The following is a 22,394-nucleotide window of genomic DNA, read 5'->3' as shown; positions in this document are numbered from 1 at the left end:
AGAAAATCAAATGCTTGCTGTATTTCAGTACTTGTATAGCTTTACACCAAATTCAAACCAAATTCATAACCATGCATTAAAGAAAAATAGCAAGTTCGTAATGCATTTTAGTATTACATATCGTGACATAACTGATTGTGAGATTAGAAAAACAAAATACATCAGTTTCCAAACAAACCAGTTTAAGAGAAATCTTCCACTTGAAAAAAAACCCATGGAAGCTCTCTTATTCACTGATGGAAATACACCTATCTTCAAAGCACACAGATGAAATTAACAGCCTTTCCATGAAAAAATGGTGGAAAGATCTGGAGACTTAAAAACATTTATTAGTGACATTACTCGTAAGCGACTGGAATCATCTGAGAACGAGACGGCAGCAGGATAGCTACTTCCATCAGTACTCTTGCACATATCCATCATATGACTGAAAGGATTGGTAGGTAGATGGTGCTGAAGCCAAATCATACAAGATTGAAGCTTTTGTGGATCCAAAGCCAATGCCATTGACAGCAACAACATATTGCATCTCAGAATTAGCAGTGAAACCGTCCATGTTTCTTCCAACAACAAAATGTGTTTCTTCCAAAAAATCAGTGTCCGGGAATAAAAACATCCTAAGCTTGTTTTGTGATCCTTCTATGCTAATAAGTTCATTACCCTCCTCCATCATATTCTGTATATCTTCATCACAGGTTACCGAGACCAAGGCGTCGAGATCCTCGGCGCCAGGAAGCTTATATTTGATCAAATGGCTTTCACCATATATTGTTAGTGTTTTCTTCTTAAGCTCCTGAAAAGAAATGTCCTCTCTTATAGAGACAATTCGTGTCTGACCTCCAACGTACCTGAGATTTCCATCACTTGGTCGTGGAAGGATCTTACCACCATAGCTACAAAGAACCTTCATCTTTGCCTAAACACTATAATCAAGTCAACAATGCATAATTTAGTATATTTCAAAATTGTAATTAAGCTTGAATCATAAATGGAATATCAAATTGTCAAAACACACATGAAGCACTGATTATTTGCAGATTGATCAGTTCTGGATCTTAAACAATACAAAAAAACTAAACTTTCCATAGTTAAGTTTGATTCAATCGTCAAAAACACATCCATGAAGTTCAAACATAGATCAGAGGCACAAAGATGTTTCTGTTTAAGTTGAATGAACTGGAATTAGAAAACAAATAAGCAATTTTGCTGCGACCCCAACATTATAAAGCAATAAATCTTACAAAACATGAGTGTTTAATTACCTGAAAGGGAACGTAGATATGGTTTTAGGAGATTCAAAGCAACGCCGATTAGATTTGACAGACGAACAAACTAAACGAAGAAGAAGATCCTCTTATTAAGAAACAGAGAATTCCTCATAAAGTTAGAAAGAGCTGCGCTTTTAAGCTCTAAATTTATATGGGAGCCCTTAAAGTATCCTAAAAATGCACATAGGTCCTTTATGTGAGTTTGTTAATGTCACTCAACTATTAATCCATCAAATATCGAGTACATATCATTGAAATTTGTAGACTTGGCATCCTTTGATTTTGAGTCTGCTCGAGGCAAGTTGGACTCTATATGTTAAATGGATCAATAATATATGGAGTCGTATGTATATTAGATACTTTAAAGGATCAGATGTGAATTTTTGAGGTAACTAAAGGATCTGTCATGTAATTATTCCCATAAAAACGAACGTGTTTTCCGTTTTGGTTTTTTATATTATACTTCTGTCCAAATAGATAATATTTTTAATGTTTTGTTTTATTTTTTAATAATTGACGTTTTAAAAATATCAATGTAATTTTTATATTTTTATTATTTTATTAATTTTACGCCATATATAATTAATAATTTAATTAAAAAAAAATTTATAAAATAAAAAAAAAATTTATATTAAATTTGATGATATTGATATGTGTAAAAAATTAAAATGTAACCGCTATATATAATGTAGCATCTTTATCTTTTCTTCAAGATGAAGATCGGAGAGGAATCTTTTTTGACAAAAGCGAAAAGTCATTGGCACCGACCTTTTTCTATTTTATTATAAGATGAAACTTCACAATTTGATGATTTATTTATATTTTAATTTTTTCGAAGAGATGATTTTTATATCATTTTTTAGAAAAATATTACTCACTGAAAACCGACAATCACCACTTATGGTCCACTTTTCTAGCTTCACTTATAGAAAAAAGATCATTCTTCACTTAAGATTTCATTCTGTACTCGAGACCAGTAATGCACAAACGAACAGTTTAAATGTTCGCTCGTTTAATGAGTATTCGTTTATAAACGAATTGAATCGAATTATATTCATTTATAAATGAATCTTAAAATACTAAATTCAAATATATTCGTTATTATTCGCGAATTAATTTATTTAACTTTTAAAATATATAAAATAAAATATTTATTAAATGATTAAAATAATTCATAAATATTAATATTTAATTTTTATGATTATTAATATTATAATTAAAAAAATAACATCAAATATTAATTTTAATATTATAATTAAATAATTTAAATAAAAATATTATTTTATAAATATTAATTTTAAATTATCAAATATTCTCGGACTCGTAAACTGTTCCTCGTTAAATAATTTAACATAAAAATATCATAACGGCACCGTAGACGTAGACCGTCTCTTGACCGTACTGAATACCAGATTGTCCTCAATTTTTCTGGTACCGCCGGAAATCTCTCAATAACACTTGTTTAGGGCTGAAGAACTAAAAGACGGTGTTGTCTCTCTCTCTCCCAAAGCATTTTCGGTCTTCATGATTACACACTTCTACTAATCTCATTTTTAAATTCTTACTCCATTTTATTTTCTCATTTTCCTCAGAAGCATGAGTATGAAAAAGGCTTCTTCACAGTGTGATGATGTGGTGGACAAGATGAGCAACTTACCAGATGCCATTCTCCTTCACATTCTCGGCTATGCCGACATTAAACTCGCAGTCCAGACTACTGTTCAGTCGAAAAGGTTTGAAAACCTATGGACATTTCTTCCTTCTTTGAATGTCTACTCTGCATCATTTCACGATACATCCTGTTTCGAAAATTTCATCGGTCGATTCATATCAGGGGTGCGCTACTTATACAGTCTTTTAGGACGGAAGGTGAACATAGAAGAGGCGGACCGAAAACGTTGTTTCCGGGCCAAGATCAAGCTTTAACCGGGATTGTGGTTGCCGGTTTTACATTAAAACCGGGATTGAAGTTTCCGGTCTTACACTAAAACCGGGATTGAAGTTTCTGGTCTTAATGTAAAACCGGTAATGTCAATTCCGGTTTTATCTTAAACCGGAATTGGTATTACCGGTTTTACATTAAGACCGGAAACTTCAATCCCGATTTTACTAATTAAACTTTTCTCCCCGGAAACCTTGTTTCCGGTAATACCACCCATGTTCACCTTCCCCTCCCTTCCTATTAAAATGTTTAGGTTGTTTTTTTTTTAAATACATTTATAATTTTCTCTTCATATCAGCCCATAACGCTCCCACCGTCCACAGCTTAATTTTTTAACTACTGTATATGCTTTGATCCCTGTCCAATTTCAAAATTTGGCGGCCCTTGTGCTAAATACTGTGATAAAGCAGTATGTATATCCTATTGCAGTTCAGGTAGTCAACACGTTGTCTCTCGCAACGTTGAACATGTTGAAGTTTGTTTTTCTGGTTCAACTTATTACCTTTCTGACCCACTCATAACTAGTAAATCTATTCTCACTCTCAAGATAGACAATGCTTACATTTATTCACCTATTGTTAACCTACCTTCTATTTAGACTTTGACCTTGGAACATGCTGATTCTTGTCAAGATGAGGAGCAGTATAATCCTCTCTTCATCTCTTTACTAGGCTGTGGATGCAGTTTAGAGCATCTTGAGTTACGTTATTGTTCACAGCCAAATATCAGCGGGCTTATAATATTAAACAGTGGCCTTCAAAATCCATCAACGTCTTCAAATTTCCCTTCCTTGAAGACGTCCATACTTCATGAAATTCATTTTGACCAGCAGATATTGGATGACGACATGGACAGTCATGCAAATGTTCCCATTGATTTGTTCTCATGCTTTGAGAATCTACAGAATCTCGAAATCAGCGACTGTTATTTTCAATTGTATGAGGATTTTGTTTTATCTGGTCATCATCTAGCAAACTTGAAACTGTCAAACGTATCAGTGTCACATCCTTCTAGTTCAAGGACAGATGTAAGGTTGAAGATTATTGTTTCTGCACCACAACTTACTTCTTTCAAGTTAATACCAGCACAGTCGTTTCCTCCTCCGAACCTGGATGTAGTTGTTAACAAATCAGGAAGCCTTCAGAATGTAAATATTGTCTTGACAAAGAAAAGCATACAGTCAGAATCTTTGACTACAATTGTCAATCTTTTCAAAGAACTAAGCAATGCAAAAATGCTTCGACTTGCATCTGACACAATCAAGGTAAGTCGTATACACATACAGCTAGTTTCTAATTTATCTGAAATTCTTATATGTATATATGTTTCTACCTCAATTTATGTTGCTTACACATTGTTTTACTTGTAATATCCATTTCTACAGGTTCTATCCGAGTTTAGGCATATGTTAGAAAATGAAGTTTGTCCCTTTGATAATCTGGAAGTTCTAAAAGTGCAAGTAAAGAGAACTGAGCAAGTCAAGAGTTTGGAGATCCCAATTGAAGTCTGTAGGTATTTTCACAGTGGCTCTCCTTACTTGAAGTCGATCGATATTGAATTTGCATAGCAAGGGATTGCTTAGCTGATTTTGATTTTCAAGGTCTCTTTTTGGAAAGATTGTTGCGTTAATTTTCGAAATGATTTACTTTTTTCTTGCAAATGTCCTGCTTTTTTACAGAAGTGAACTCTAGCTAGAATTGTTCCAAGTCGTGCACTTTAATGTTTATGTACTTCCAAAGCATTCTCTTTCTTGAATGTGTTTGGGCAATGAAGCTTATCTCTTAGGTTGTTTCTTTCTTTCTTTTTTTTTTTTTTTAAATTCAAGATGTGAATCCTTTTTTGTTTCTTTGAGAAATGTCAGGACAACTAAACTGTGATGATTTAGTTTATTCGCAAGTGGCAGATCATCATCCACCAGATATGAAATCCAACATGAGAATCCTTTTTTGTTTCTTTGAGAAAATGCTCATCGCTCGAAATCAATTTCTGTCTGGAAAAACTCGTGCCTGCTAGCTATTCCCTAAAAAGACTAAAACTTGACTCAAGGCTTCAATAATATCATTTGCAGGCTTGAAAATCCTGAGTAAGGCATCGGAGGGCAAATTTATTTTTTGGAAGATGACTCTTGAAAAAGTAATCATATCCTCGAGCCCAAAATACCAACTTGAACTTGCCAAAAGCTTAAGAGAGTTCAGTTCCAGCACAAAATGGGAAAAAAAAAAAAAAAATGTGTAAATCTTCAAAATAACTAAAAATCTCATAGGTAAAATTCCAATGCAGCATAGCTATAAGCTGGATAACTCACTTATTCACTAGAAAACACTAGCTGTTTGAGTAGGAGAAAATGCTCTAATTGGGCAGATATCGGCATAATTGAAAAACAATAACTGTGATGAATGTTTGAGCTTATATATTCTTGTCCTGGATTGAAAGTCTCAAACTGATCACTCCAGAGAATCACATTCATCACAGTTGAGCTGCAGCAACTTTTTAGTTCTCCTTCCGGTGTCTCCTCCATCTTCAAAAAAATTAATAATTTGATCCTCAAACTCTACAATCATACTCCACTGCCCTTATTGATTCACAGGTAGCAAAAAACTGTTTGGAGTTCTAGTGTCCTATTTCCCTTCTTGAAGCGTTTTTCAAACTGTTGGTTTGGATATTGTTCCAAGAATTCTGCGATCAAGGAATTCATCAAGTTATTGCTTATATACATGTTGAAGAAAGCTTGCTTGAAGATTAAGAAATGCTTGAAACAAGTGACATTGGTGAAGAAGGGATGTGGAATGATGTTTATGAAGCTTGATGACACCTTGGGAAGCAACATAGACCTGTTGGAAGGGCTCAAACCGATCTGCATTACCCCTGAAACAGAGAAATCTGCAGAAAATTCTGTTTGAAGACCTGCAGCGCAGAAAAAGAAGTGCAGGGACCAAAACTGCTATCTTTTTAATGGTAAGTCGGAATGGACTCAAACTTGAACGAAAGCTGTAAAATAGGATTCCAAACATTTCTATGCAAGAAAAATGCAGAGAAAAGGTCATATGAAGAATCTGATCACCCAGGTTGTTGTTTTTGGCACTTTGAAGAACTCAAATGGCTTTTTCTGGTTTTTTGCTGAAAAATTGTTAATGGATGCTGCAATCATGTCATATGTAATGTTTATGAAGTGTTTGCATGGCTGAATTCAACTTCTAAGCAGCAGAGGTGAGAAAAGCATTTTTATGACCACTGTTGAAGGCATTTTGAGCTCAAATGGTGATTTTCAGTTTTCTTGGACAAATGGATGATTTCTTGGTACAAATAAGTCTTGAATGGCGTATTGATTATGTCTATGAAGCTGCATTAGATTTCCATTGGCTAGAAGTGAAAATTGCTCATCAAAGTTACAATTTCAAAGATTTACTGGTTTTAGTATTTACTGTCAAATAAATACCAGTAATCCAATAATGTTTTTCCTGGTCTTTTGTCATTTAGTCCAGTATCCTGCTTTTCTATTAGCCAATAGTAATAAAACATTAGTCTTAAGTGAGTGGCACACTTGTATTGCCTCTATTGATAGAGAGTAAATGGCGAGAAGAGTAGTTTTATTAATATATGAAACAGGGTTTACAGGATCAGAAAAACAGGAAAGAAAAGAGACACTACAAGTACTATAGTACTTGTCCCAGCCAAGCCGAATTACAATAATCAAGACAAGATGATCCTATACAACTCTACCCTGTTCATTATATATTAATCGCCATGATTCTCAATACATAATTAGTCCTGATTTCCTGCTGCTGACTTTCCCTTATTTCTTCAGTTATAAACCAACAGAGGTCTATGCAAAGAATTAGAATCAGTAGATGATATTATTTCCTTACTGGTGCTACTTTCCGTAACATTGCCGGCCGCTGGAAGAACGACCTTGTCCCCAAGGTGGAAATGAGGAAACTGATCAGCCACATCCGAAGTATCCAGCCACACAGCTTCGTCGGCAGGTCTGCCAACCCATTGGACAAGCACTTGAGAGACTGGGGAGTCGTTTCGAATAATTTCTCTGTGAGCCAATACTCTGTCCGGTTCAAAAGAAACAGCATCAGATACCTCCAAGTCTGCAGGTAAATCTGTGATCACAGGATGGTTACCAATCATGCGTTTGAGTTGCGAGACATGGAAGACAGGATGTATTTTGCTCGAGGGAGGTAACTCCAACTTATATGCCACTGTTCCGACACGCTGGAGGATGCGAAATGGGCCAAAATACCGGGCAGCGAGCTTCGGATGAACTCTGGTGGCCGCTGAATTCTGCCGATGCTGACGAAGTTTGAGGAATACATCATCGCCCACCTCAAACTGAACATCACGACGCTTCATGTTTGCGGTCTTGACCATCCTTTGCTGGGCTCGCTGAAGGTTAAACCGTAACTGACAGAGGATTTCATCACGATCCAAGAGGTTTGCTTCTACAGCTGTAACACGAATTTCACCAGGCAAGAACAGTATTAAAGTTGGGGGAGGCCGCCCATAAACTGCCTGGAACGGGGTACTGCCAGCAGAATCATGGTATGAAGTGTTATACCAGTATTCAGCCCAAGCCAACCAACGAGACCAACTGCGAGGCTGTTCGGAAGCAAAACATCGAATATACGATTCAAGGGTACGGTTAACGACTTCTGTCTGGCCGTCTGTCTCTGGATGATAGGCTGAACTCATCCTCAGCTGAGTGCCTTGAGAACGGAAAATCTCCTGCCAAAAATTACTCATAAACACTGGGTCTCGATCACTGACAATGGATCGTGGTATGCCATGAAGACGAACAATGTCTTGAACAAAGGAATCAGCCACTGAGCGAACTGTATAAGGATGTTTCAGCGCCACAAAGTGTCCGTATTTAGAGAGTCTATCCACCACCACGAAAATACAATCAAAGCCACGGGACTTCGGAAGACTAGTGATGAAATCCATTGATATGTCCTCCCAAATTTGAGATGGAATAGGCAAGGGGCTGAGTAAACCTGCAGGGCGCTGAGCTTCATATTTCACTGTCTGGCATACCTTGCAAGCCGCTACAAATTCTTTCACTGCCTTTACCATGCCTGTCCAATATAAATTGGCAGCAAGCCTACAGTACGTTCGATACACCCCCGAATGCCCAGCAATGGGTGTGGAGTGAAATTCTGCCAGCAACTTGGGAATCCAGGACGAGCTAGACGAAAGGACCCCCGAATACACCCCCGAATGCCCAGAAATGGGTGTGGAGTGAAATTCTGCCAGCAACTTGGGAATCCAGGACGAGCTAGACGAAAGGACCAATCTGCCTTTAAAAAACAAACGGCCTTGTACCAACGAAAACTGCTGGTGCGAAGCGGCATCCTGCTTCAAATCAGTAATAATTTGACTCAAGTAAGGGTCCTTATTATTCTCGGCATCAACAACAGACCAATCAAGCCAAAAAGGGCAGCTTAAAGCGTGCAAGTCGGCATCTTCAAATTAACGAGAAAGAGCATCCGCAACCTTATTGGATTTTCCTGGTTTGTAGCAAATTTCAAAATCATGCCCCAAAAGTTTTGCTACCCGATTTTGTTGGGACTGAGTGGCTATCTTCTGGTGGATTATATGTTTGAGGCTATGATGATCAGTCCGAATCACAAACTTAGTACCGATGAGATATGGCCGCCAATGTTGTACAGCTAGCACGAGCGCCATCAATTCTTTCTCATATGCAGATTTGGCCAATGTTGTAGGAGACAAGGCCTTACTGAAATAGGCAATAGGTCGAAATGTGTGAGCTTAGAGAATCTAGAATTAATAGATTGTAGTGCGAATTGTTACGGTGATTTGTATATATCTAAGCATGGCCTTCGGATTGCATCAACGCCTTTACATTTCCCTTCTTTGAAGTCTCTTAGTCTCCACTACATTATATTTGATGCCTGCTGGGAGGGCAACAGCAATCTTCCAGTCAATATTTTCTCAAGCTTCGCGAGCTTGGAGAATTTGGAATTAAGAAAATGTCTATTCAATTGCTTTGGCGATTTTATAATATCTAGTCCTCAACTAGCGAACTTGAAATTGTCATCTCTTTCCTGGGAAAATGAAAAGGCAGGAAGACGGCTAATAGTTTCAACTCCGAGACTTGCATGCTTGAAATTAGAATTTGGGAAAACCATCGATATTATAATGTCAGTAGACAGCTCTACAAGGCTTGAGGCCGTGGTAATTCAAACCATGAGGACTTACTGCTCTAAAGATCGTGATAAGGAGGGGATGGATGACTACTTTTTCAAGCTTGTCAATCTTTTTAAAAGCCTCGGTACTGCAAAATCACTCTACTTATCACTGAATACTATTAAGGTATGCATTTTGAAAGCTACAGTTATTGAATTTGTGAAGCTTATGAACAAGTAGTTTGTTATCGAATTTCTAAAATTGACGTCTGCCTAATATAATCAGGTTTTTTGCTAACAGGTTATTTTGTTTTTGAACAGGTTCTTTCCCTCTTTACTGACAGACTTGAGAATCTAATTTGCCCCTTTGGTAATCTGTTAAATCTGAAAGTGGAAGCAAGGAAAGGAAAAGATGGTTACAATATGCAAATATCTAATGAAGTGGCGCGGTACTTGCTCGGTGACTCCCCAAAACTAAAAGAACAAGGGAGAAAATGTTTACTTTAGGTTTTCTAGTATGTCATGCACATTAAGAAGCAGTAATAGTAGTAGCTGCTTCATTTGTTAGGTTGCATTGTGTAACCAATTTTCAAAAGCGTATTGGCTATTGTGGTATTTATCTAGAAACGTTAGTTGCTTTTGGCTATCGTAATCTGGTTTTATAGTAGTTCAATGGCAGGTACTCTTTTGTTTTGATCGGCCTTTGATTAGTTTGTGGGATATGTTATAATCCACGAGTTTCAGATGAAATCACATGTTACCCTTTAATTCAAAACAACTTGTTGAGTTTGAATTTCTCTAGTTGCTAAAAGGAAAAGGCATGTGTACCTTGTCACCACCGACTCCTGAAAATACTGATATTAGAATCCGATATACAGTATGTATTATAACATGGTTATATTTGCTTCTTCTTCTTTTTACAATTATTTTAACATCCGATAAAGACATATTCCTTCCGTACCTAATTAATTATCGTTTTTTCACTACAAATTAACGTGATAATTAATTAGAAACGGAGATAGTATATATTATGGTGAATCAATTTGTTCAGTACGAGTTATTTACTAGGATTGTCTCTGATACACTTTTCCATTAGTATCTTTCCGTTGTTTGTAACATCAAATTTTGTCAACTAAAGCTGCTGCTAAATAAAAATTGAAAATAACTAAGTTGTAGATTCACGGCCCAGGGATGCAAGTGCCATGTTTCGTAACTTGTTTGAAAAATCTTTATACCTAATTTAATTAATTTGTAGCTGACAACTAACTAACCAGATAGTTGAAGGATCTAAAGATAAATTTTGATTAAGTTTAGTACCATCAAGTAATTAATTTTTTTGTCATCTTCTAGTCTTTGGTCGAAGCTAAAATCAAACACTACTGAGCAGGCAGTGAGCACACTTTCGCCGCACAGCTCCAGCTTCAATCATCTCCGACAACTCAACTCGTCAACTACTTCTAAACTACTGTATCTAATAAGGTATTTCTTTCTTTCATTCAGTTTCTCAAGTAATTTAATTTCAATTGTCTCGTCGATATTTAATCAAATTCGGTGTTTTTGCCTTGTCGGCTGTCGCCACCCACTAATTTCATCATAGAACTCACTCAGTCGAAAACTAGTCCTAAGTTATGTTGTTGGTTGATGCTATTTGCTTACGTACTGATGATGCTACTTACTCTGATTAATCAACAAGAGAAGCATGAAGAAGAGGAAGAGACAAACGCAAGCATCCCAGTCTACCAACATTGCCAGTAGTTCTGTCAGCAATGCTAATGCCAATCACAACCCACATGAAGGTCATATTTTAGAATTAGTTGCCAGGTTTGACAACTTACCGGATGCCATCATCCTTCACATCTTGATGTAAGACTTGCGGTTCAAACCCGCATTTTGTCCAAAAGATGGCAATATTTATGGACATATCTTCCTGCTCTGAATATATCTTGCTATTCTTTTCCTGAAATTTCCTCTTTTAGAAATTTCATACCTCAATTCTTAGAACGTCAAAAGGCTGCCACCATCCATAGTCTTAGTTTCAGATACACGTGGGTGGGGGTTCAGTGAGGTATTGGCCACCGACATCATAAAACATGCATTCTCTCGCCATGTCCAACATGTTGACCTGAACTTCGAGCATTTGGCTCCAGATATAGAACATTGCATTTCGGCTAGTAAATCTCTAAGGACTCTCAAACTTAGACATTTTCGCTTTACCACATGTTTGGATTTTCCATTTTTTAAGGACTTTGAGTGTCCACGCTACTTATTTTATTCACCACAGAGTCAGGGAGCACAAAAATTTTATTCTCGATCATTTCTCACCATGCGTGAGCTTAGAGAATCTACAATTAAGTCATGGTATTGGGATATGTTACAATGATTCTGAGCATGGCCTTCAAATTGTATCAACATCTTTAAATTTCCCTTGTTTGAAGTCTCTCAGTCTCCATGGCCATAGATTGGATGGCGACTATACAAACAACCATCATCAAGTCAATCTGTTCTCAAGCTTTGTGAGTTTAGAAAATCTGGAATTAAGCGAATGCGAAATCAATTTTTTTGGTGATTTTATAATATCTAGTCCTCAACTAGTGAACTTGAAACTGTTGTCTCTTTCCTGGGAAAAAGAAAAGGCAAGACAGTTAATCGTCTCAACTCCGAGACTTGCATGCTTGAAATTAGAATTTGGGAAGACCATTGATTTTAATTTGTCAGTAGACAGGTCTACAAGGCTTCAGACAGTGGTATTTCACACCATGAGATCTTACTGCTCTAAAAGTCATGACAAGGAGGGGATGGAGGACTATTTTTTCAAGCTTCTTAATCTGTGTAAAAGTCTCAATACTGCAAAATCACTCTCCTTGTCAATGAATACGATTAAGGAATAAAATTATTGAATTTGTTAAGCATATAAAGAATTAGTTAGTTATCGTGCGAATTTCTTATATTCATGTTTGTTTGTGTGTCTCACATATTCAGCTTTTTTGCTAATGCTTAATTTTGTGTTTGAACAGGTTCTCACTTCCTTCACTGATAGACTCGAAAATCAAATTTGCCCCTTTGATAATCTAGAAAATCAAATATCAAATGAAGTGGTGCGGTACTTGCTCAGTGGCTCCCCAAAACTGAAAGAACTCAGCTGTTGTACTGAAATATTAATTCCTTTTGTTGGGATACTTTAGGTTGGCTGTTTTATTCATCTGAATCATCTGTCATGCATACCGTCAAATGAATATGCTAGAAGCCTATTTTGGTATTTATGAAGAAACTACAGTTGCTTTGCCAATTGTTCGAACCAAATCGTTATAATCTAGTTTTACAGTAGTCAAATGGCAGGCACTCTCTAGTTTTGATCGGCTTTGTTTCGTTTGTGGGATTTGTTAAGCATAATGGGAAGAAGATAAAAACAGATGTTGATACTTTTATTACTTGTTGCTTCAAGATTTGTGGTTCTGTTGTGGGATTTGAGTGTGAGGTTCAACTGCATCCATCCGGGTGACACCAAGAGCCGATCTAATCTGTGACGAACGTTCTATTAGACCAATTGAACCGATCTAATTTGTAATTACCAATTGAAGCCACCACAAATGTAGCAAAAAATCTATATGTAATGCAAATCTAAATGAACTGATGTATGCTCTGTCAAACAAAACCACGCATGATGGAGTAATAGAGATACCAGAGAAAAAAGAGAGTATATTTCAATGAAAATTCAATCATTCTCTTTTCTCAAGTTTCCATAATCAACAGAAAATCGTTTCCTTATTGTTGTTCCTCTTTCTCGAACTGAAAGAAAAGAAAAATTGCTCAAAACCAACTATTTGTAACTCTTGGGTACGAGTTACACTCACAAAACAACTTCATATCAAGCCTATTAGAATGAATTACAAAATTGAATATCTGGCTACACTGTAATAAATAATAACGAAAATTAAAAGAGAGAAAAAAATAAAATGCTCTGAGTTGAAGATAGCTGATTGAAAGTACGAGTACAATAAGATACTTTCACTGAAACTAGTATCTGCCAGGCAAAATTGTTCAGAAAGGAAATCCTAAACGTATGTTTATCTTCGAGGTCACAGCCAAACGCTTGATGCCCTTCACATTATTGTAGAATTCCATCAACTCATCAGCAACTTCTTTCGGGTGACATGTGACATACACATTCAAGAATCGGTTTTCTCTCATTCTTAATGCTGTGAAAAGTGCATTCCCCCTCATTTGTGGGGAAAGACCCATTTCCTTTAATTTTCCAGCTAGAAGTACTCGTGGCTTTATAACTGCCTCTAGATTAATCAACAACAAAGCTGGATGCTTAAGAACCACACTTGCAGGAAGCCTCATCATGCCCAAAATGAATGTCATATTCCTCTGAATTTTATCAACTGACAATGTCAGTAAATAAGGACACCGTCCAAAAAGGCCCCAAACCTCGTCATCCGACAATCCAAATTTCTCAAAATTTGCCACCTTTCTGCGGATAGTTTCAAGTCTTGATATGCCAATGAGGGTAACCACAAATTTATACATCTTGGAGTCCTTCCGAACCCCACTTTTCCGTATATATTCCAATTTCTCGTCGCCAAATGATGTTCGCGGAATCAAAGTGGGACGTGACAAAAGCATGGTGATCAAATCCTTTTTACTAAGTCCCATATCTTCATATAATTGGATGACTGGTTTAATACTATCGGTTAAATTATAAAGCAAGAGTGAGGGATTCCTCGTAACTGCTTTACGCAATATATCCTTTGATCCAAACAACTCTGTAAAATATTGAATGCGGTCCTCAAAGGAGTGATCTAGGCGAGAGCTAAGGAATCTTGGACGACAATGGATGATTTTAACAAGATCTTCTGAAGACAATCCAAGTGCAGTAAGTATGCTGAGCTTTGACTGGAGGGGTTCAGCTTCGGCATTGTACAAAGTAGGGCGGCGTAACAGTAGCTGAGAAATATCATTCTCGCTACAACCCCAGTTCCTCAAAACATTCAATGAGGGACTTTGATCACCGATGCTTTCATCCGTCACTGTCTCAACCTGACACTGGCTTATTGTCGAATAGGTGGTGGGCTGGATGAAAATGGAAAAAAGAGCTGACCTTTTTACTGGGTTATCATTAAAGAACAAGTATTTCGATGACACATGGAATAAAAGATTCTTCCTTATAGAATTGACACAGAGGAACATGCCTACTAATCGTACAAGTTAAAAAGAAGAACTTGAAACTCAGAGTCTCATGATACCAAAGAGTAGATAAAGGATTCTCAAACTTGTGCAGAAAACCAACATGAATTTGATTGAGCTAAACTCAACTTCATTAACCTTTACAAGCGAAATTCGATGCACAACTGAGGCACTCTGTTAACAGCAAAATTTGTCAAACCTGCTGACTACTGGATGCGAAGTAACCCAATAGCATTAAATAGGCTTACCGTGAATCGTTCTTGGTTCTTGGAAAGTGCTTACCACACAAAATTTCACCTGCAAGCAACAACGGAAAACAGAAAGATTCGCAACCATATTCAGTAATGATCGATTGAGATTGAATGACAAATTTCATAACAAACACAGTCAAAAAGCAAAGAGAGAGTACCTGAGGAGGAGATGAAGCCGTGAATGCCTGGAAAGAGGAGCTCAGTGAGGTTTGAATTAAGTCGTGCCGCCTTTTTGTTTTAGTGATGTTCAGAGAAGAAAAAAGTACAGTGGCATGAAACACTGTTCATTGCTTTTCGTCGTAAGGACCAAATTGAAAGTAATATTTTATTTGAGAATCTATTAGTAAATGGTAACAGATCAAAGATATTTGAGAGGGCAAAAATAAACAACACTTATACATTTTGGGGTATGTTTGGTATTTCTCTGAAATTTTATTTTTCCACCCGAACCGAACCATCACTGACTGTGTCCTCAAGAAACCTTAGAAATAAAAAAAGCGTTCGTCTTTCTTTCGCTCGCCCTCTCTGAGACAATTTTTTTTTTCTTTTCGTAAAACCCTGAAGTCGATCTTCGAAGCTTCTTTCGATAATACAGAATGGGAGATAGCCAATACTCTTTCTCTCTAACAACCTTCAGGTAATTTTTGTTCTCACCTCGAATTTTACTTCGTGATCTTTTTTCCTTTTTGATTTTAATTTATTATTTTGTTTATGCATTTGCGTTTTTTGTTTTGACTGTGTACGCAGTCCATCTGGGAAGCTTGTTCAGATCGAGCATGCTCTCACTGCCGTTGGATCCGGCCAGACCTCGTTAGGGATCAAAGGTTTGTATTTGTTTATTTTCAAATCTCGAGCTCGAATACCTCAAGCTTTGTACTTTGGATAATTATTTTTTTTTGAGCATGTTTTTAGTGAAGTATTTCCCTTTTATTTAATTACTCAATTATTATTTCTGTATTTTACAAAATTCGAAGCACATAACCACTGCTGTTAACTGCATTCATTTCCTTGTTTTTGTTTCTCTTGGAACCATAGGAATGTTCAGCTTAGTTCTATTGAAAATATAAGCTCTGGGAAACTTGTTTATAACAGCGGTGTCTTTGCTGTATTAGTTCAGTCAGTATTTAAAAATTGTCTGTTGATTGGTGTTGGAATTTCGATTGTGTTTGAAATGAAACTTCTGGTTTGAATGGAATCATTGCCGAAAAGTGTTTATCTTTGGGAATAGATTGAAGATTTTACTTCAGCACACTATCCTGTAATTTGACGCTAAAGATTTATGGACTTTCTTGCTGTTCCAACTTCTATTGTGAAATTTATGTTTTCTATGATAAAAATTGCACTCTCTATCAGATCATATTATATTGTTGCTTTGGCTGGCTTACTATTGCTTCTGTTACTACTTACTAACAGAAGGTCATCTTTTGGTTGCAGCTGCAAATGGAGTAGTTATTGCCACAGAGAAGAAACTGCCGTCTATTCTGGTCGATGAATCATCTGTGAGTGAACTTTTTCTTCATATTCTGGTGATTAATATAATAAAAAAGTAGATAGTATTGTATGAACTATGTCTATGGAGAATATGTTAATCCTTAGTTACTGAAAAATAGAAACTGTTGTCCATTCTGATCGATGAATCATGTGTGAATGAACTTTTCTGTGGAATGTATTGGTCGAGTTTCGTATCATCTTCTAGTTCTACATGACCCGCCTTTTGTTCTGCTCTGTTGGTGAATTTGGTTTTCATATATTGATGACAATTTTCAGCCAATGTATATTTCTTTGATTCTTTTCTTACTTTCTTTTTATTTGTTTAATATGCTTCATTGCAGGTTCAAAAGATTCAGCTGTTAACACCAAATATTGGAGTTGTCTATAGGTTTGGACTATGCTACTCTAGCTGTTCATTAACTCATCAGTTTCGGACATTGTGAATTATGAAATATTATCTCAAAAGTTGACGAGTGCAGACTATTATGCTGCTTGAGCTTTCAGTCTACCATGTATGATGTGGATGTTTGCTAAAGTTGAGATATTTCATTGTTTACTCCTTTCCTCTAGCTTAAAATATCTTAGTACAGATCATGTCACTCAACATGGAAATAGAACCATCATGTGAGATGTACTATGTTAATATACACTGGAGTCCAATATGCATGATGTCAACTATAAGCTTTTGCAGAATCATGTCTATATTACTGGATTTTAAGTTTCTTTAGTGACTGATGCCCATATGGAGGGCATATATTTTGGTCTCTGAGGCTTCTTTTCTTTGGTGCCGTAAAGGCCACCGATACAAAACCTTTGTCCTGTATCACCACCTCACTTCCTGCTGTATATCCTCCACCTCATCAATGAATCCTGTTTCCTTCATTTGTGCAGCGGTATGGGTCCTGATTTTCGAGTTCTAGTTCGAAAAAGCAGAAAGCAGGCAGAGCAATATCACAGTTTGTACAAGGTATAGATCTGTCTCTTTGATGATATTACCTGCCAAATTTTATGCGTCTTTACGATTTTGTCTCTTTTTTGGTGATTACAAGAGTACACATTTGTGCTCTTTGGCCTGCTGTTTGATGCTTGGATGCATTTTTGCAGGAACCAATCCCTGTTACACAACTTGTAAGGGAAACAGCTGCTGTCATGCAGGAGTTCACGCAGTCTGGGTAACTAAAACTTCTTCTATTATGTTCCTACTACGATGCTGATAAATATAGTGTAGAAATAATCATTGCATGGGGGAATTGTTCGCTGGAAATGGCTAATTTAGAAACTAATGCAATGCATACTCAAATATGTTTAGTGTGCCCCTTACGTTTCCTTTATCATGATGTAGAATGTTTATTCATTTATTCTTATTTTGGTCACCTGATTCGCTTTCATTCTCACAGTGGTGTTAGGCCATTTGGAGTATCCCTGCTGGTTGCAGGGCTTGATGATAAAGGTCCACAGCTATATCAGGTATCATTCTTAACATAATGTTTTGGTTGTGTACAAGTTTTTGTGGCTTATAATTATCCTTTTTGTTGTTTCATCCTTTACATTTTTTGTAGGTCGATCCATCTGGTTCATACTTCTCCTGGAAGGCTTCAGCCATGGGGAAAAATGTGTCAAATGCTAAGGCTTTTCTTGAGAAGCGGTGAGTTTGATTCCATTGCTTCTATGTTTTTACACTGTTCTTTTATATAAAATCTTTGCATCATTATAGATTGGGTATGAAAAACATAATAGCTAAGATCTCTTTATATCAATGTTTTCTTAATAGGTATACCGATGATATGGAGCTCGATGATGCTGTCCACACAGCAATACTCACGCTGAAAGAAGGGTGAGTTGGATTTTTAAGCAATTTATGTTGTAGGGGTCTATTTGTCACTGTTGATTAACGTGAGCATGTACTTATTTTGAGTAAGGAGCATACTTATTGCCGCTAACCGTGCGTTGATGAAACCTGTCTATTTATGTTCCTCGTAGGTTTGAAGGACAGATTTCAGGCAAAAACATTGAAATTGGCATTATTGGTGCTGACAAAAAATTCAGGCAAGTTGGCTTCTGCCTTTTCACTTCTCATTACATGATTGGCCCTCCCCTAAAACTTATTTCTTTTTAGCAATTGTCCTTGTTTCTGGCGACCACTATATGTTGTCAGCATCACGTGGAAGCGAGAATGGGATAAAATAGGCTGCTTTGATAGCTGATATTTATTTTCTGTGCTTACTTTGCAGGGTACTGACACCTGAAGAGATTGACGACTACTTGCGGGAAGTAGAGTAATTGATTTCATTAAATGGGGATGTTCGCCTGGATTGACTTTTACGAATTTGGTTTCTTCAACAGTTGTTCTAGACTTTTGTTAACCATGGAAACTATGTGCTGGATATAAATATCTGAAACTTCCTTGTTTATTTCGGAACAAAACAATGTATCAAAGTGGAACTATCATTTTCATGTGTTTTTTTTATTTGTAGATCAGAATGTGGTTCATTCTCTATCATGGTATATTCCAGCTCAGAAATTATTGTAAAATCTTGAGTTTTATGCGGAGTATCATGTTCCAGATTATTTTAAAACTCCTGGGGAAGGAAACTATTTGGTGTCCTTGGGATTGAGCAAAACATGGTATTTGTGTAATCTTTTTGGTTCTGGGCAAAAACCTGTCTTTATTTTCCTAAAAAACGGTGAAAAAACAGAGAAGCAGAAAGTAAGATCCAAGAAGGTCAAACAAAGATTATAGAACAACTAATTTTGCTCGTACCTACAAATAGAATATTGGCGGTATATCTAAAATTATGTATTCTGGCTAGCGATGATTAAACAATAAATTCAAACAAAAAAAAAATGATTACACAAAAAATTGTATTAACTTCTGTAATTCTCATGATCAAAACACCTAAATTAGCCCTTCAGAATAGATAATTGGAAATGTCACACCTTTCTTCTTTACCAATAGTCTGAACAAGAGCACTTGCCATCACTAAAATGGTGAAACCGGTAAGGATCCCTCAACACAATCTTCCTCCCCACAACTTTACTAACAAACTTGTAAACAGAATGGCAATCGCCACAAACACGAAGATTCTTAAATATCTTAATAACTGAACCTTCATGTGTGTTAATCAAACCATAAGCCAATGCAAGCCTCTCGCTATGGTTCCAAAGATTATGTTCCTTTTGCTCTTCATCGGTATCCTGTAATGCATAGCTTGTATCTGGGACATAACCTGCTTCCATGATCAGCTTCCTGATGTCGTCCAACTTTGCGTAAATCTGATCTGTTTGTGGATGGGATTTGTCTCCTATCCCGAATGAACTCACCTTGTTCTTCAACTTTACCCAACTACATGCTGGTTTCTTCTTTATATTTTTCGATAGCATTACACTTCTCACATTCTCTAAATCCTCCCATCTCAACGTCGATGCACAGACATTCGACAGTAGGACGTAAGCTGCATCGTCAGTTGGATCTAACTCCAATAATCTTCTCGCCGCCTTTACCGCAAGCTAGATATTGTTATGGGTTTTACAAGCAGATAACAAGCTCCGAAAAACCAATTCATTTGGTGGTACTGGCATTTGGTGGATAAAAGATTCAGCCTCCGAAAATCGTCCTGATCGTCCGAGAAGGTCGATTATGCATACACAGTGTTCTATTGCTGGGGCCACACCATACTCCTTAGACATTGAGTGGTAGTATGAAAGACCTTCATCAACAAGTCCACCATGACTGCATGCAGAAAGAAGAGAAACAAGCGTGACGTGGTCGGGTCTCTGCCCATTTACTAGCATTTCGTGAAATGTTTGTTTAGCCTTCACGAAACAACCATGTCTTGCAAAAGCCGAAATCAATACATTCCATGATAATCGTGATCGGTTACTCGGTTGGGGAACTATTTTCAACACATCGTCCATTTCCCCACATTTTCCATACATATCCATTATAGAATTTGTAACGAAGTCATCTGTACTGTATTCGAGTTTAGTTATCAAACCATGTAGCTGCTGGCCTTCCTCCAACATTGCTAATCTAGAAGTCGCAACAAGGCACTCACAGAAGGTGAAGTGATCTAGATTCATTTCAGCACGTTTCATTTCTATGAGAAGCTTCAAAGCTATTTCCTCAGAACCATGGTAAGCATTAGCGGCAATAATGGCATTCCATGCAACAACATTCTTATCGATCAAGTGGGAAAATATGTAATTACTTGAGTTTACGTCGCCACACCTGGCATACATCATAACAAGCGAATTCTGAATATAGTTATCGAATTCGAATCCCATTGAAACTACATATGCATGAATGGGCATCCCATGTTTGAGAAGATCATAAGGAGTTAAGCAAGCAGCAAGGACATGCGCAATCGTTATGTAGTTTGTACGAATTCCTCTTTCTCGCATCATTCTAAACGTATTCAGTGCTTCTTCTGGTTCTTTGTTCTCGGCATGACCACGAATAAGTGCATTCCATGTAACTTCATCGAATTCAGGCATCATCCTGGATACCTGATTTGCTTCAGCCATCCTCCTAAGTTTTCCATACATGGTAACTAGTGCATTACCAACGATCAAATTTTGGAAAAGGCCTGAAATGATTACAAGAGCATGAAGAACCTTGCCCTCAGTTATGTTTTCAGAGTGTGAGCAGGCTGACAATGCACTTGTGACCGTCACATGGTTTATGGGTTTTCTACTCTTGAGCAAATGAACCAATATTTGTAATGCGCCAGAACAGTTTCCATCTTGAGCATAGCAGCTTAGGATGGAATTCCATGAGATCAAGTCCTTCTCAGGCATTTCTCGAAACACCCGTTCTGCTTCTTCCGATCTCCCACTGTCAGAATACATACCTACAAGGGTATTGCCCAAACAAACATTTGAATCAAATCCCAATTTCATTACGAGACATTGAATTCCTCTTCCCCACTTCAAATAATCTACAAACCCACATACTGATATTGCAGTTGAAAGTGTAATAGAATTTATTTCATCATGGCCATGGCGCATGTTATTAAGAATCCTTAGGGTTTCTTCGTAACAGCCATTTTGAGCATGTGCAGCGATAATTGAATTCCAGGAAATTGTGTCACGTGTGTCCATATAATTAAATATGAAGGTAGCGTCTCTGATGCTACCAAAACCAGAAAACATGGATATTAGAGAGTTCCCAACATTAACATTACTCTCAAATCCCGACTTTATGACATCTCCAAGTATTTGATAACCCATGATTTCATCCTGGAGCAATCCACACGAAGAAATCACCGTAGAGTATGTATTTTCGTTGCCACTCACATCACCCCTCATTTGCCGATACAAATTTATAACTTCAGCTGGCTCCCCATTGCCTGAATAAGCAACCATCAACGAAGTCCAAGAAACCACAGTCTTGTACGGCATCACTTCAAAAAGCTTCCTTGCACAAGAAGCAAACCCATATGCACCATAAAAATGTGAAAGAGAAGTTCCAACAAATACATTGGAAGACAAACCAAGTTTAAGAACAAGACCATGGACTTGAATCCCTTCGCCTAACAAATGCCCAGACCTCTCGCACGCAGATAACAAACTCGCAATAAAAACCCCACTTGCACAAGCACCCGCATCCATCAATTCACAGAAGAAACTGAATGCTTCCTGATACAATCCCGCACGAACATAACCTGATACCATGTTATTCCACGAGGATTCATTTCGGTCAGACATTTGATCAAACACGCAGCGAGCAGTTCCTATTTGGCCAAACTGGAGTACATATTAATCAATGTATTTGTGTAGAACACATTAGGACTGATTGATCCCATTATGCTAAGTGCATGCAACGCTTTCCCAGTGGATTTTCTGGTAACATAAGAGAACCCCTTTCGAGCAAAGCATGAAACTTCTGGGTTCGGGTGGCTTGCGAGAAAATGAACGCCATGGTCTATGCTTTGCTCTATACATGGATTTGTTGAGAGTTTCCGTGTATTCAAGTAGTTTTGGATAGACAAATTGAAATGTGGAGTTGTTCTGAGTTTGAGAAGATAGTTTTTTGTTTTGCAACTAGCCAGCTTTGGCTTCTGGTTTGTTCTGAAAAAGTCTCGATGTTTCAAACATCTACTGA

At 37.2% G+C, this 22,394-nt stretch overlaps 5 protein-coding genes across 5 annotated transcripts; 2 read left to right on the top strand and 3 right to left on the bottom strand.

The window, feature by feature from the left end:
* The first annotated feature begins 2,864 nt into the window (after positions 1 to 2,864).
* On the top strand, positions 2,865 to 4,777 carry LOC139884243 (uncharacterized). Its single transcript, XM_071868304.1, has 5 exons — positions 2,865 to 3,001; positions 3,103 to 3,244; positions 3,645 to 3,698; positions 3,809 to 4,474; positions 4,595 to 4,777. Exons 1-5 carry the CDS (start codon positions 2,865 to 2,867, stop codon positions 4,775 to 4,777), a joined length of 1,182 nt encoding a protein of 393 aa, XP_071724405.1.
* An 877-nt stretch (positions 4,778 to 5,654) lies between these two features.
* On the bottom strand, positions 5,655 to 9,365 carry LOC139884242 (uncharacterized). Its single transcript, XM_071868303.1, has 6 exons — positions 9,262 to 9,365; positions 8,856 to 8,953; positions 7,077 to 8,678; positions 6,633 to 6,704; positions 6,023 to 6,114; positions 5,655 to 5,777 (listed from the first exon to the last, which is right to left on the bottom strand). The coding sequence occupies exons 1-6, from the start codon at positions 9,363 to 9,365 to the stop codon at positions 5,655 to 5,657; spliced, it is 2,091 nt and encodes a 696-aa protein (XP_071724404.1).
* Positions 9,366 to 13,400: 4,035 nt separating this feature from the next.
* LOC139884241 (transcription termination factor MTERF8, chloroplastic-like) lies at positions 13,401 to 14,552 on the bottom strand. The gene has a single exon (XM_071868302.1). It carries the CDS (start codon positions 14,550 to 14,552, stop codon positions 13,401 to 13,403), a length of 1,152 nt encoding a protein of 383 aa, XP_071724403.1.
* An 844-nt stretch (positions 14,553 to 15,396) lies between these two features.
* LOC139884246 (proteasome subunit alpha type-2-A) lies at positions 15,397 to 18,571 on the top strand. The gene is made up of 11 exons (XM_071868306.1): positions 15,397 to 15,437; positions 15,548 to 15,624; positions 16,235 to 16,299; positions 16,633 to 16,679; positions 17,183 to 17,258; positions 17,396 to 17,463; positions 17,689 to 17,758; positions 17,851 to 17,936; positions 18,063 to 18,125; positions 18,272 to 18,337; positions 18,523 to 18,571. The coding sequence occupies exons 1-11, from the start codon at positions 15,397 to 15,399 to the stop codon at positions 18,569 to 18,571; spliced, it is 708 nt and encodes a 235-aa protein (XP_071724407.1).
* A 666-nt stretch (positions 18,572 to 19,237) lies between these two features.
* Positions 19,238 to 22,218, bottom strand: LOC139884236 (pentatricopeptide repeat-containing protein At2g03880, mitochondrial). Its single transcript, XM_071868299.1, is given in 1 exon segment — positions 19,238 to 22,218. A coding segment is annotated over 1 exon segment (2,760 nt). The 5' UTR covers positions 21,998 to 22,218.
* Between the last annotated feature and the right edge of the window lie 176 nt (positions 22,219 to 22,394).

This window comes from Rutidosis leptorrhynchoides, unplaced genomic scaffold, assembly GCF_046630445.1.
Source record: "Rutidosis leptorrhynchoides isolate AG116_Rl617_1_P2 unplaced genomic scaffold, CSIRO_AGI_Rlap_v1 contig523, whole genome shotgun sequence".
Classification (NCBI taxonomy): Eukaryota; Viridiplantae; Streptophyta; class Magnoliopsida; order Asterales; family Asteraceae; genus Rutidosis; species Rutidosis leptorrhynchoides.
This window is presented reverse-complemented; position numbering and strand designations above follow the sequence as displayed.

Bases quoted from the DNA above. Each gene is read 5' to 3' on its own strand.
- LOC139884243 (XM_071868304.1), top strand. From the start codon at position 2,865: ATGAGTATGAAAAAGGCTTCTTCACAGTGTGATGATGTGGTGGACAAG. The intron at 3,002-3,102 runs GTTTGAAAACCT...GATTCATATCAG, and splicing joins ACTACTGTTCAGTCGAAAAG to GGGTGCGCTACTTATACAGT. The intron at 4,475-4,594 runs GTAAGTCGTATA...CCATTTCTACAG, and splicing joins TTGCATCTGACACAATCAAG to GTTCTATCCGAGTTTAGGCA.
- LOC139884241 (XM_071868302.1), bottom strand. From the start codon at position 14,552: ATGTTCCTCTGTGTCAATTCTATAAGGAAGAATCTTTTATTCCATGTG.
- LOC139884246 (XM_071868306.1), top strand. From the start codon at position 15,397: ATGGGAGATAGCCAATACTCTTTCTCTCTAACAACCTTCAG. The intron at 15,625-16,234 runs GTTTGTATTTGT...TTTTGGTTGCAG, and splicing joins GACCTCGTTAGGGATCAAAG to CTGCAAATGGAGTAGTTATT. The intron at 17,759-17,850 runs GTATCATTCTTA...CATTTTTTGTAG, and splicing joins AAGGTCCACAGCTATATCAG to GTCGATCCATCTGGTTCATA.
- LOC139884242 (XM_071868303.1), bottom strand. From the start codon at position 9,365: ATGGTTTTCCCAAATTCTAATTTCAAGCATGCAAGTCTCGGAGTTGAA. The intron at 6,115-6,632 runs GTAAATACTAAA...TCTGCGCTGCAG, and splicing joins TTACTGGTATTTATTTGACA to GTCTTCAAACAGAATTTTCT. The intron at 5,778-6,022 runs GTGTCATCAAGC...CAATAAGGGCAG, and splicing joins GGTCTATGTTGCTTCCCAAG to TGGAGTATGATTGTAGAGTT.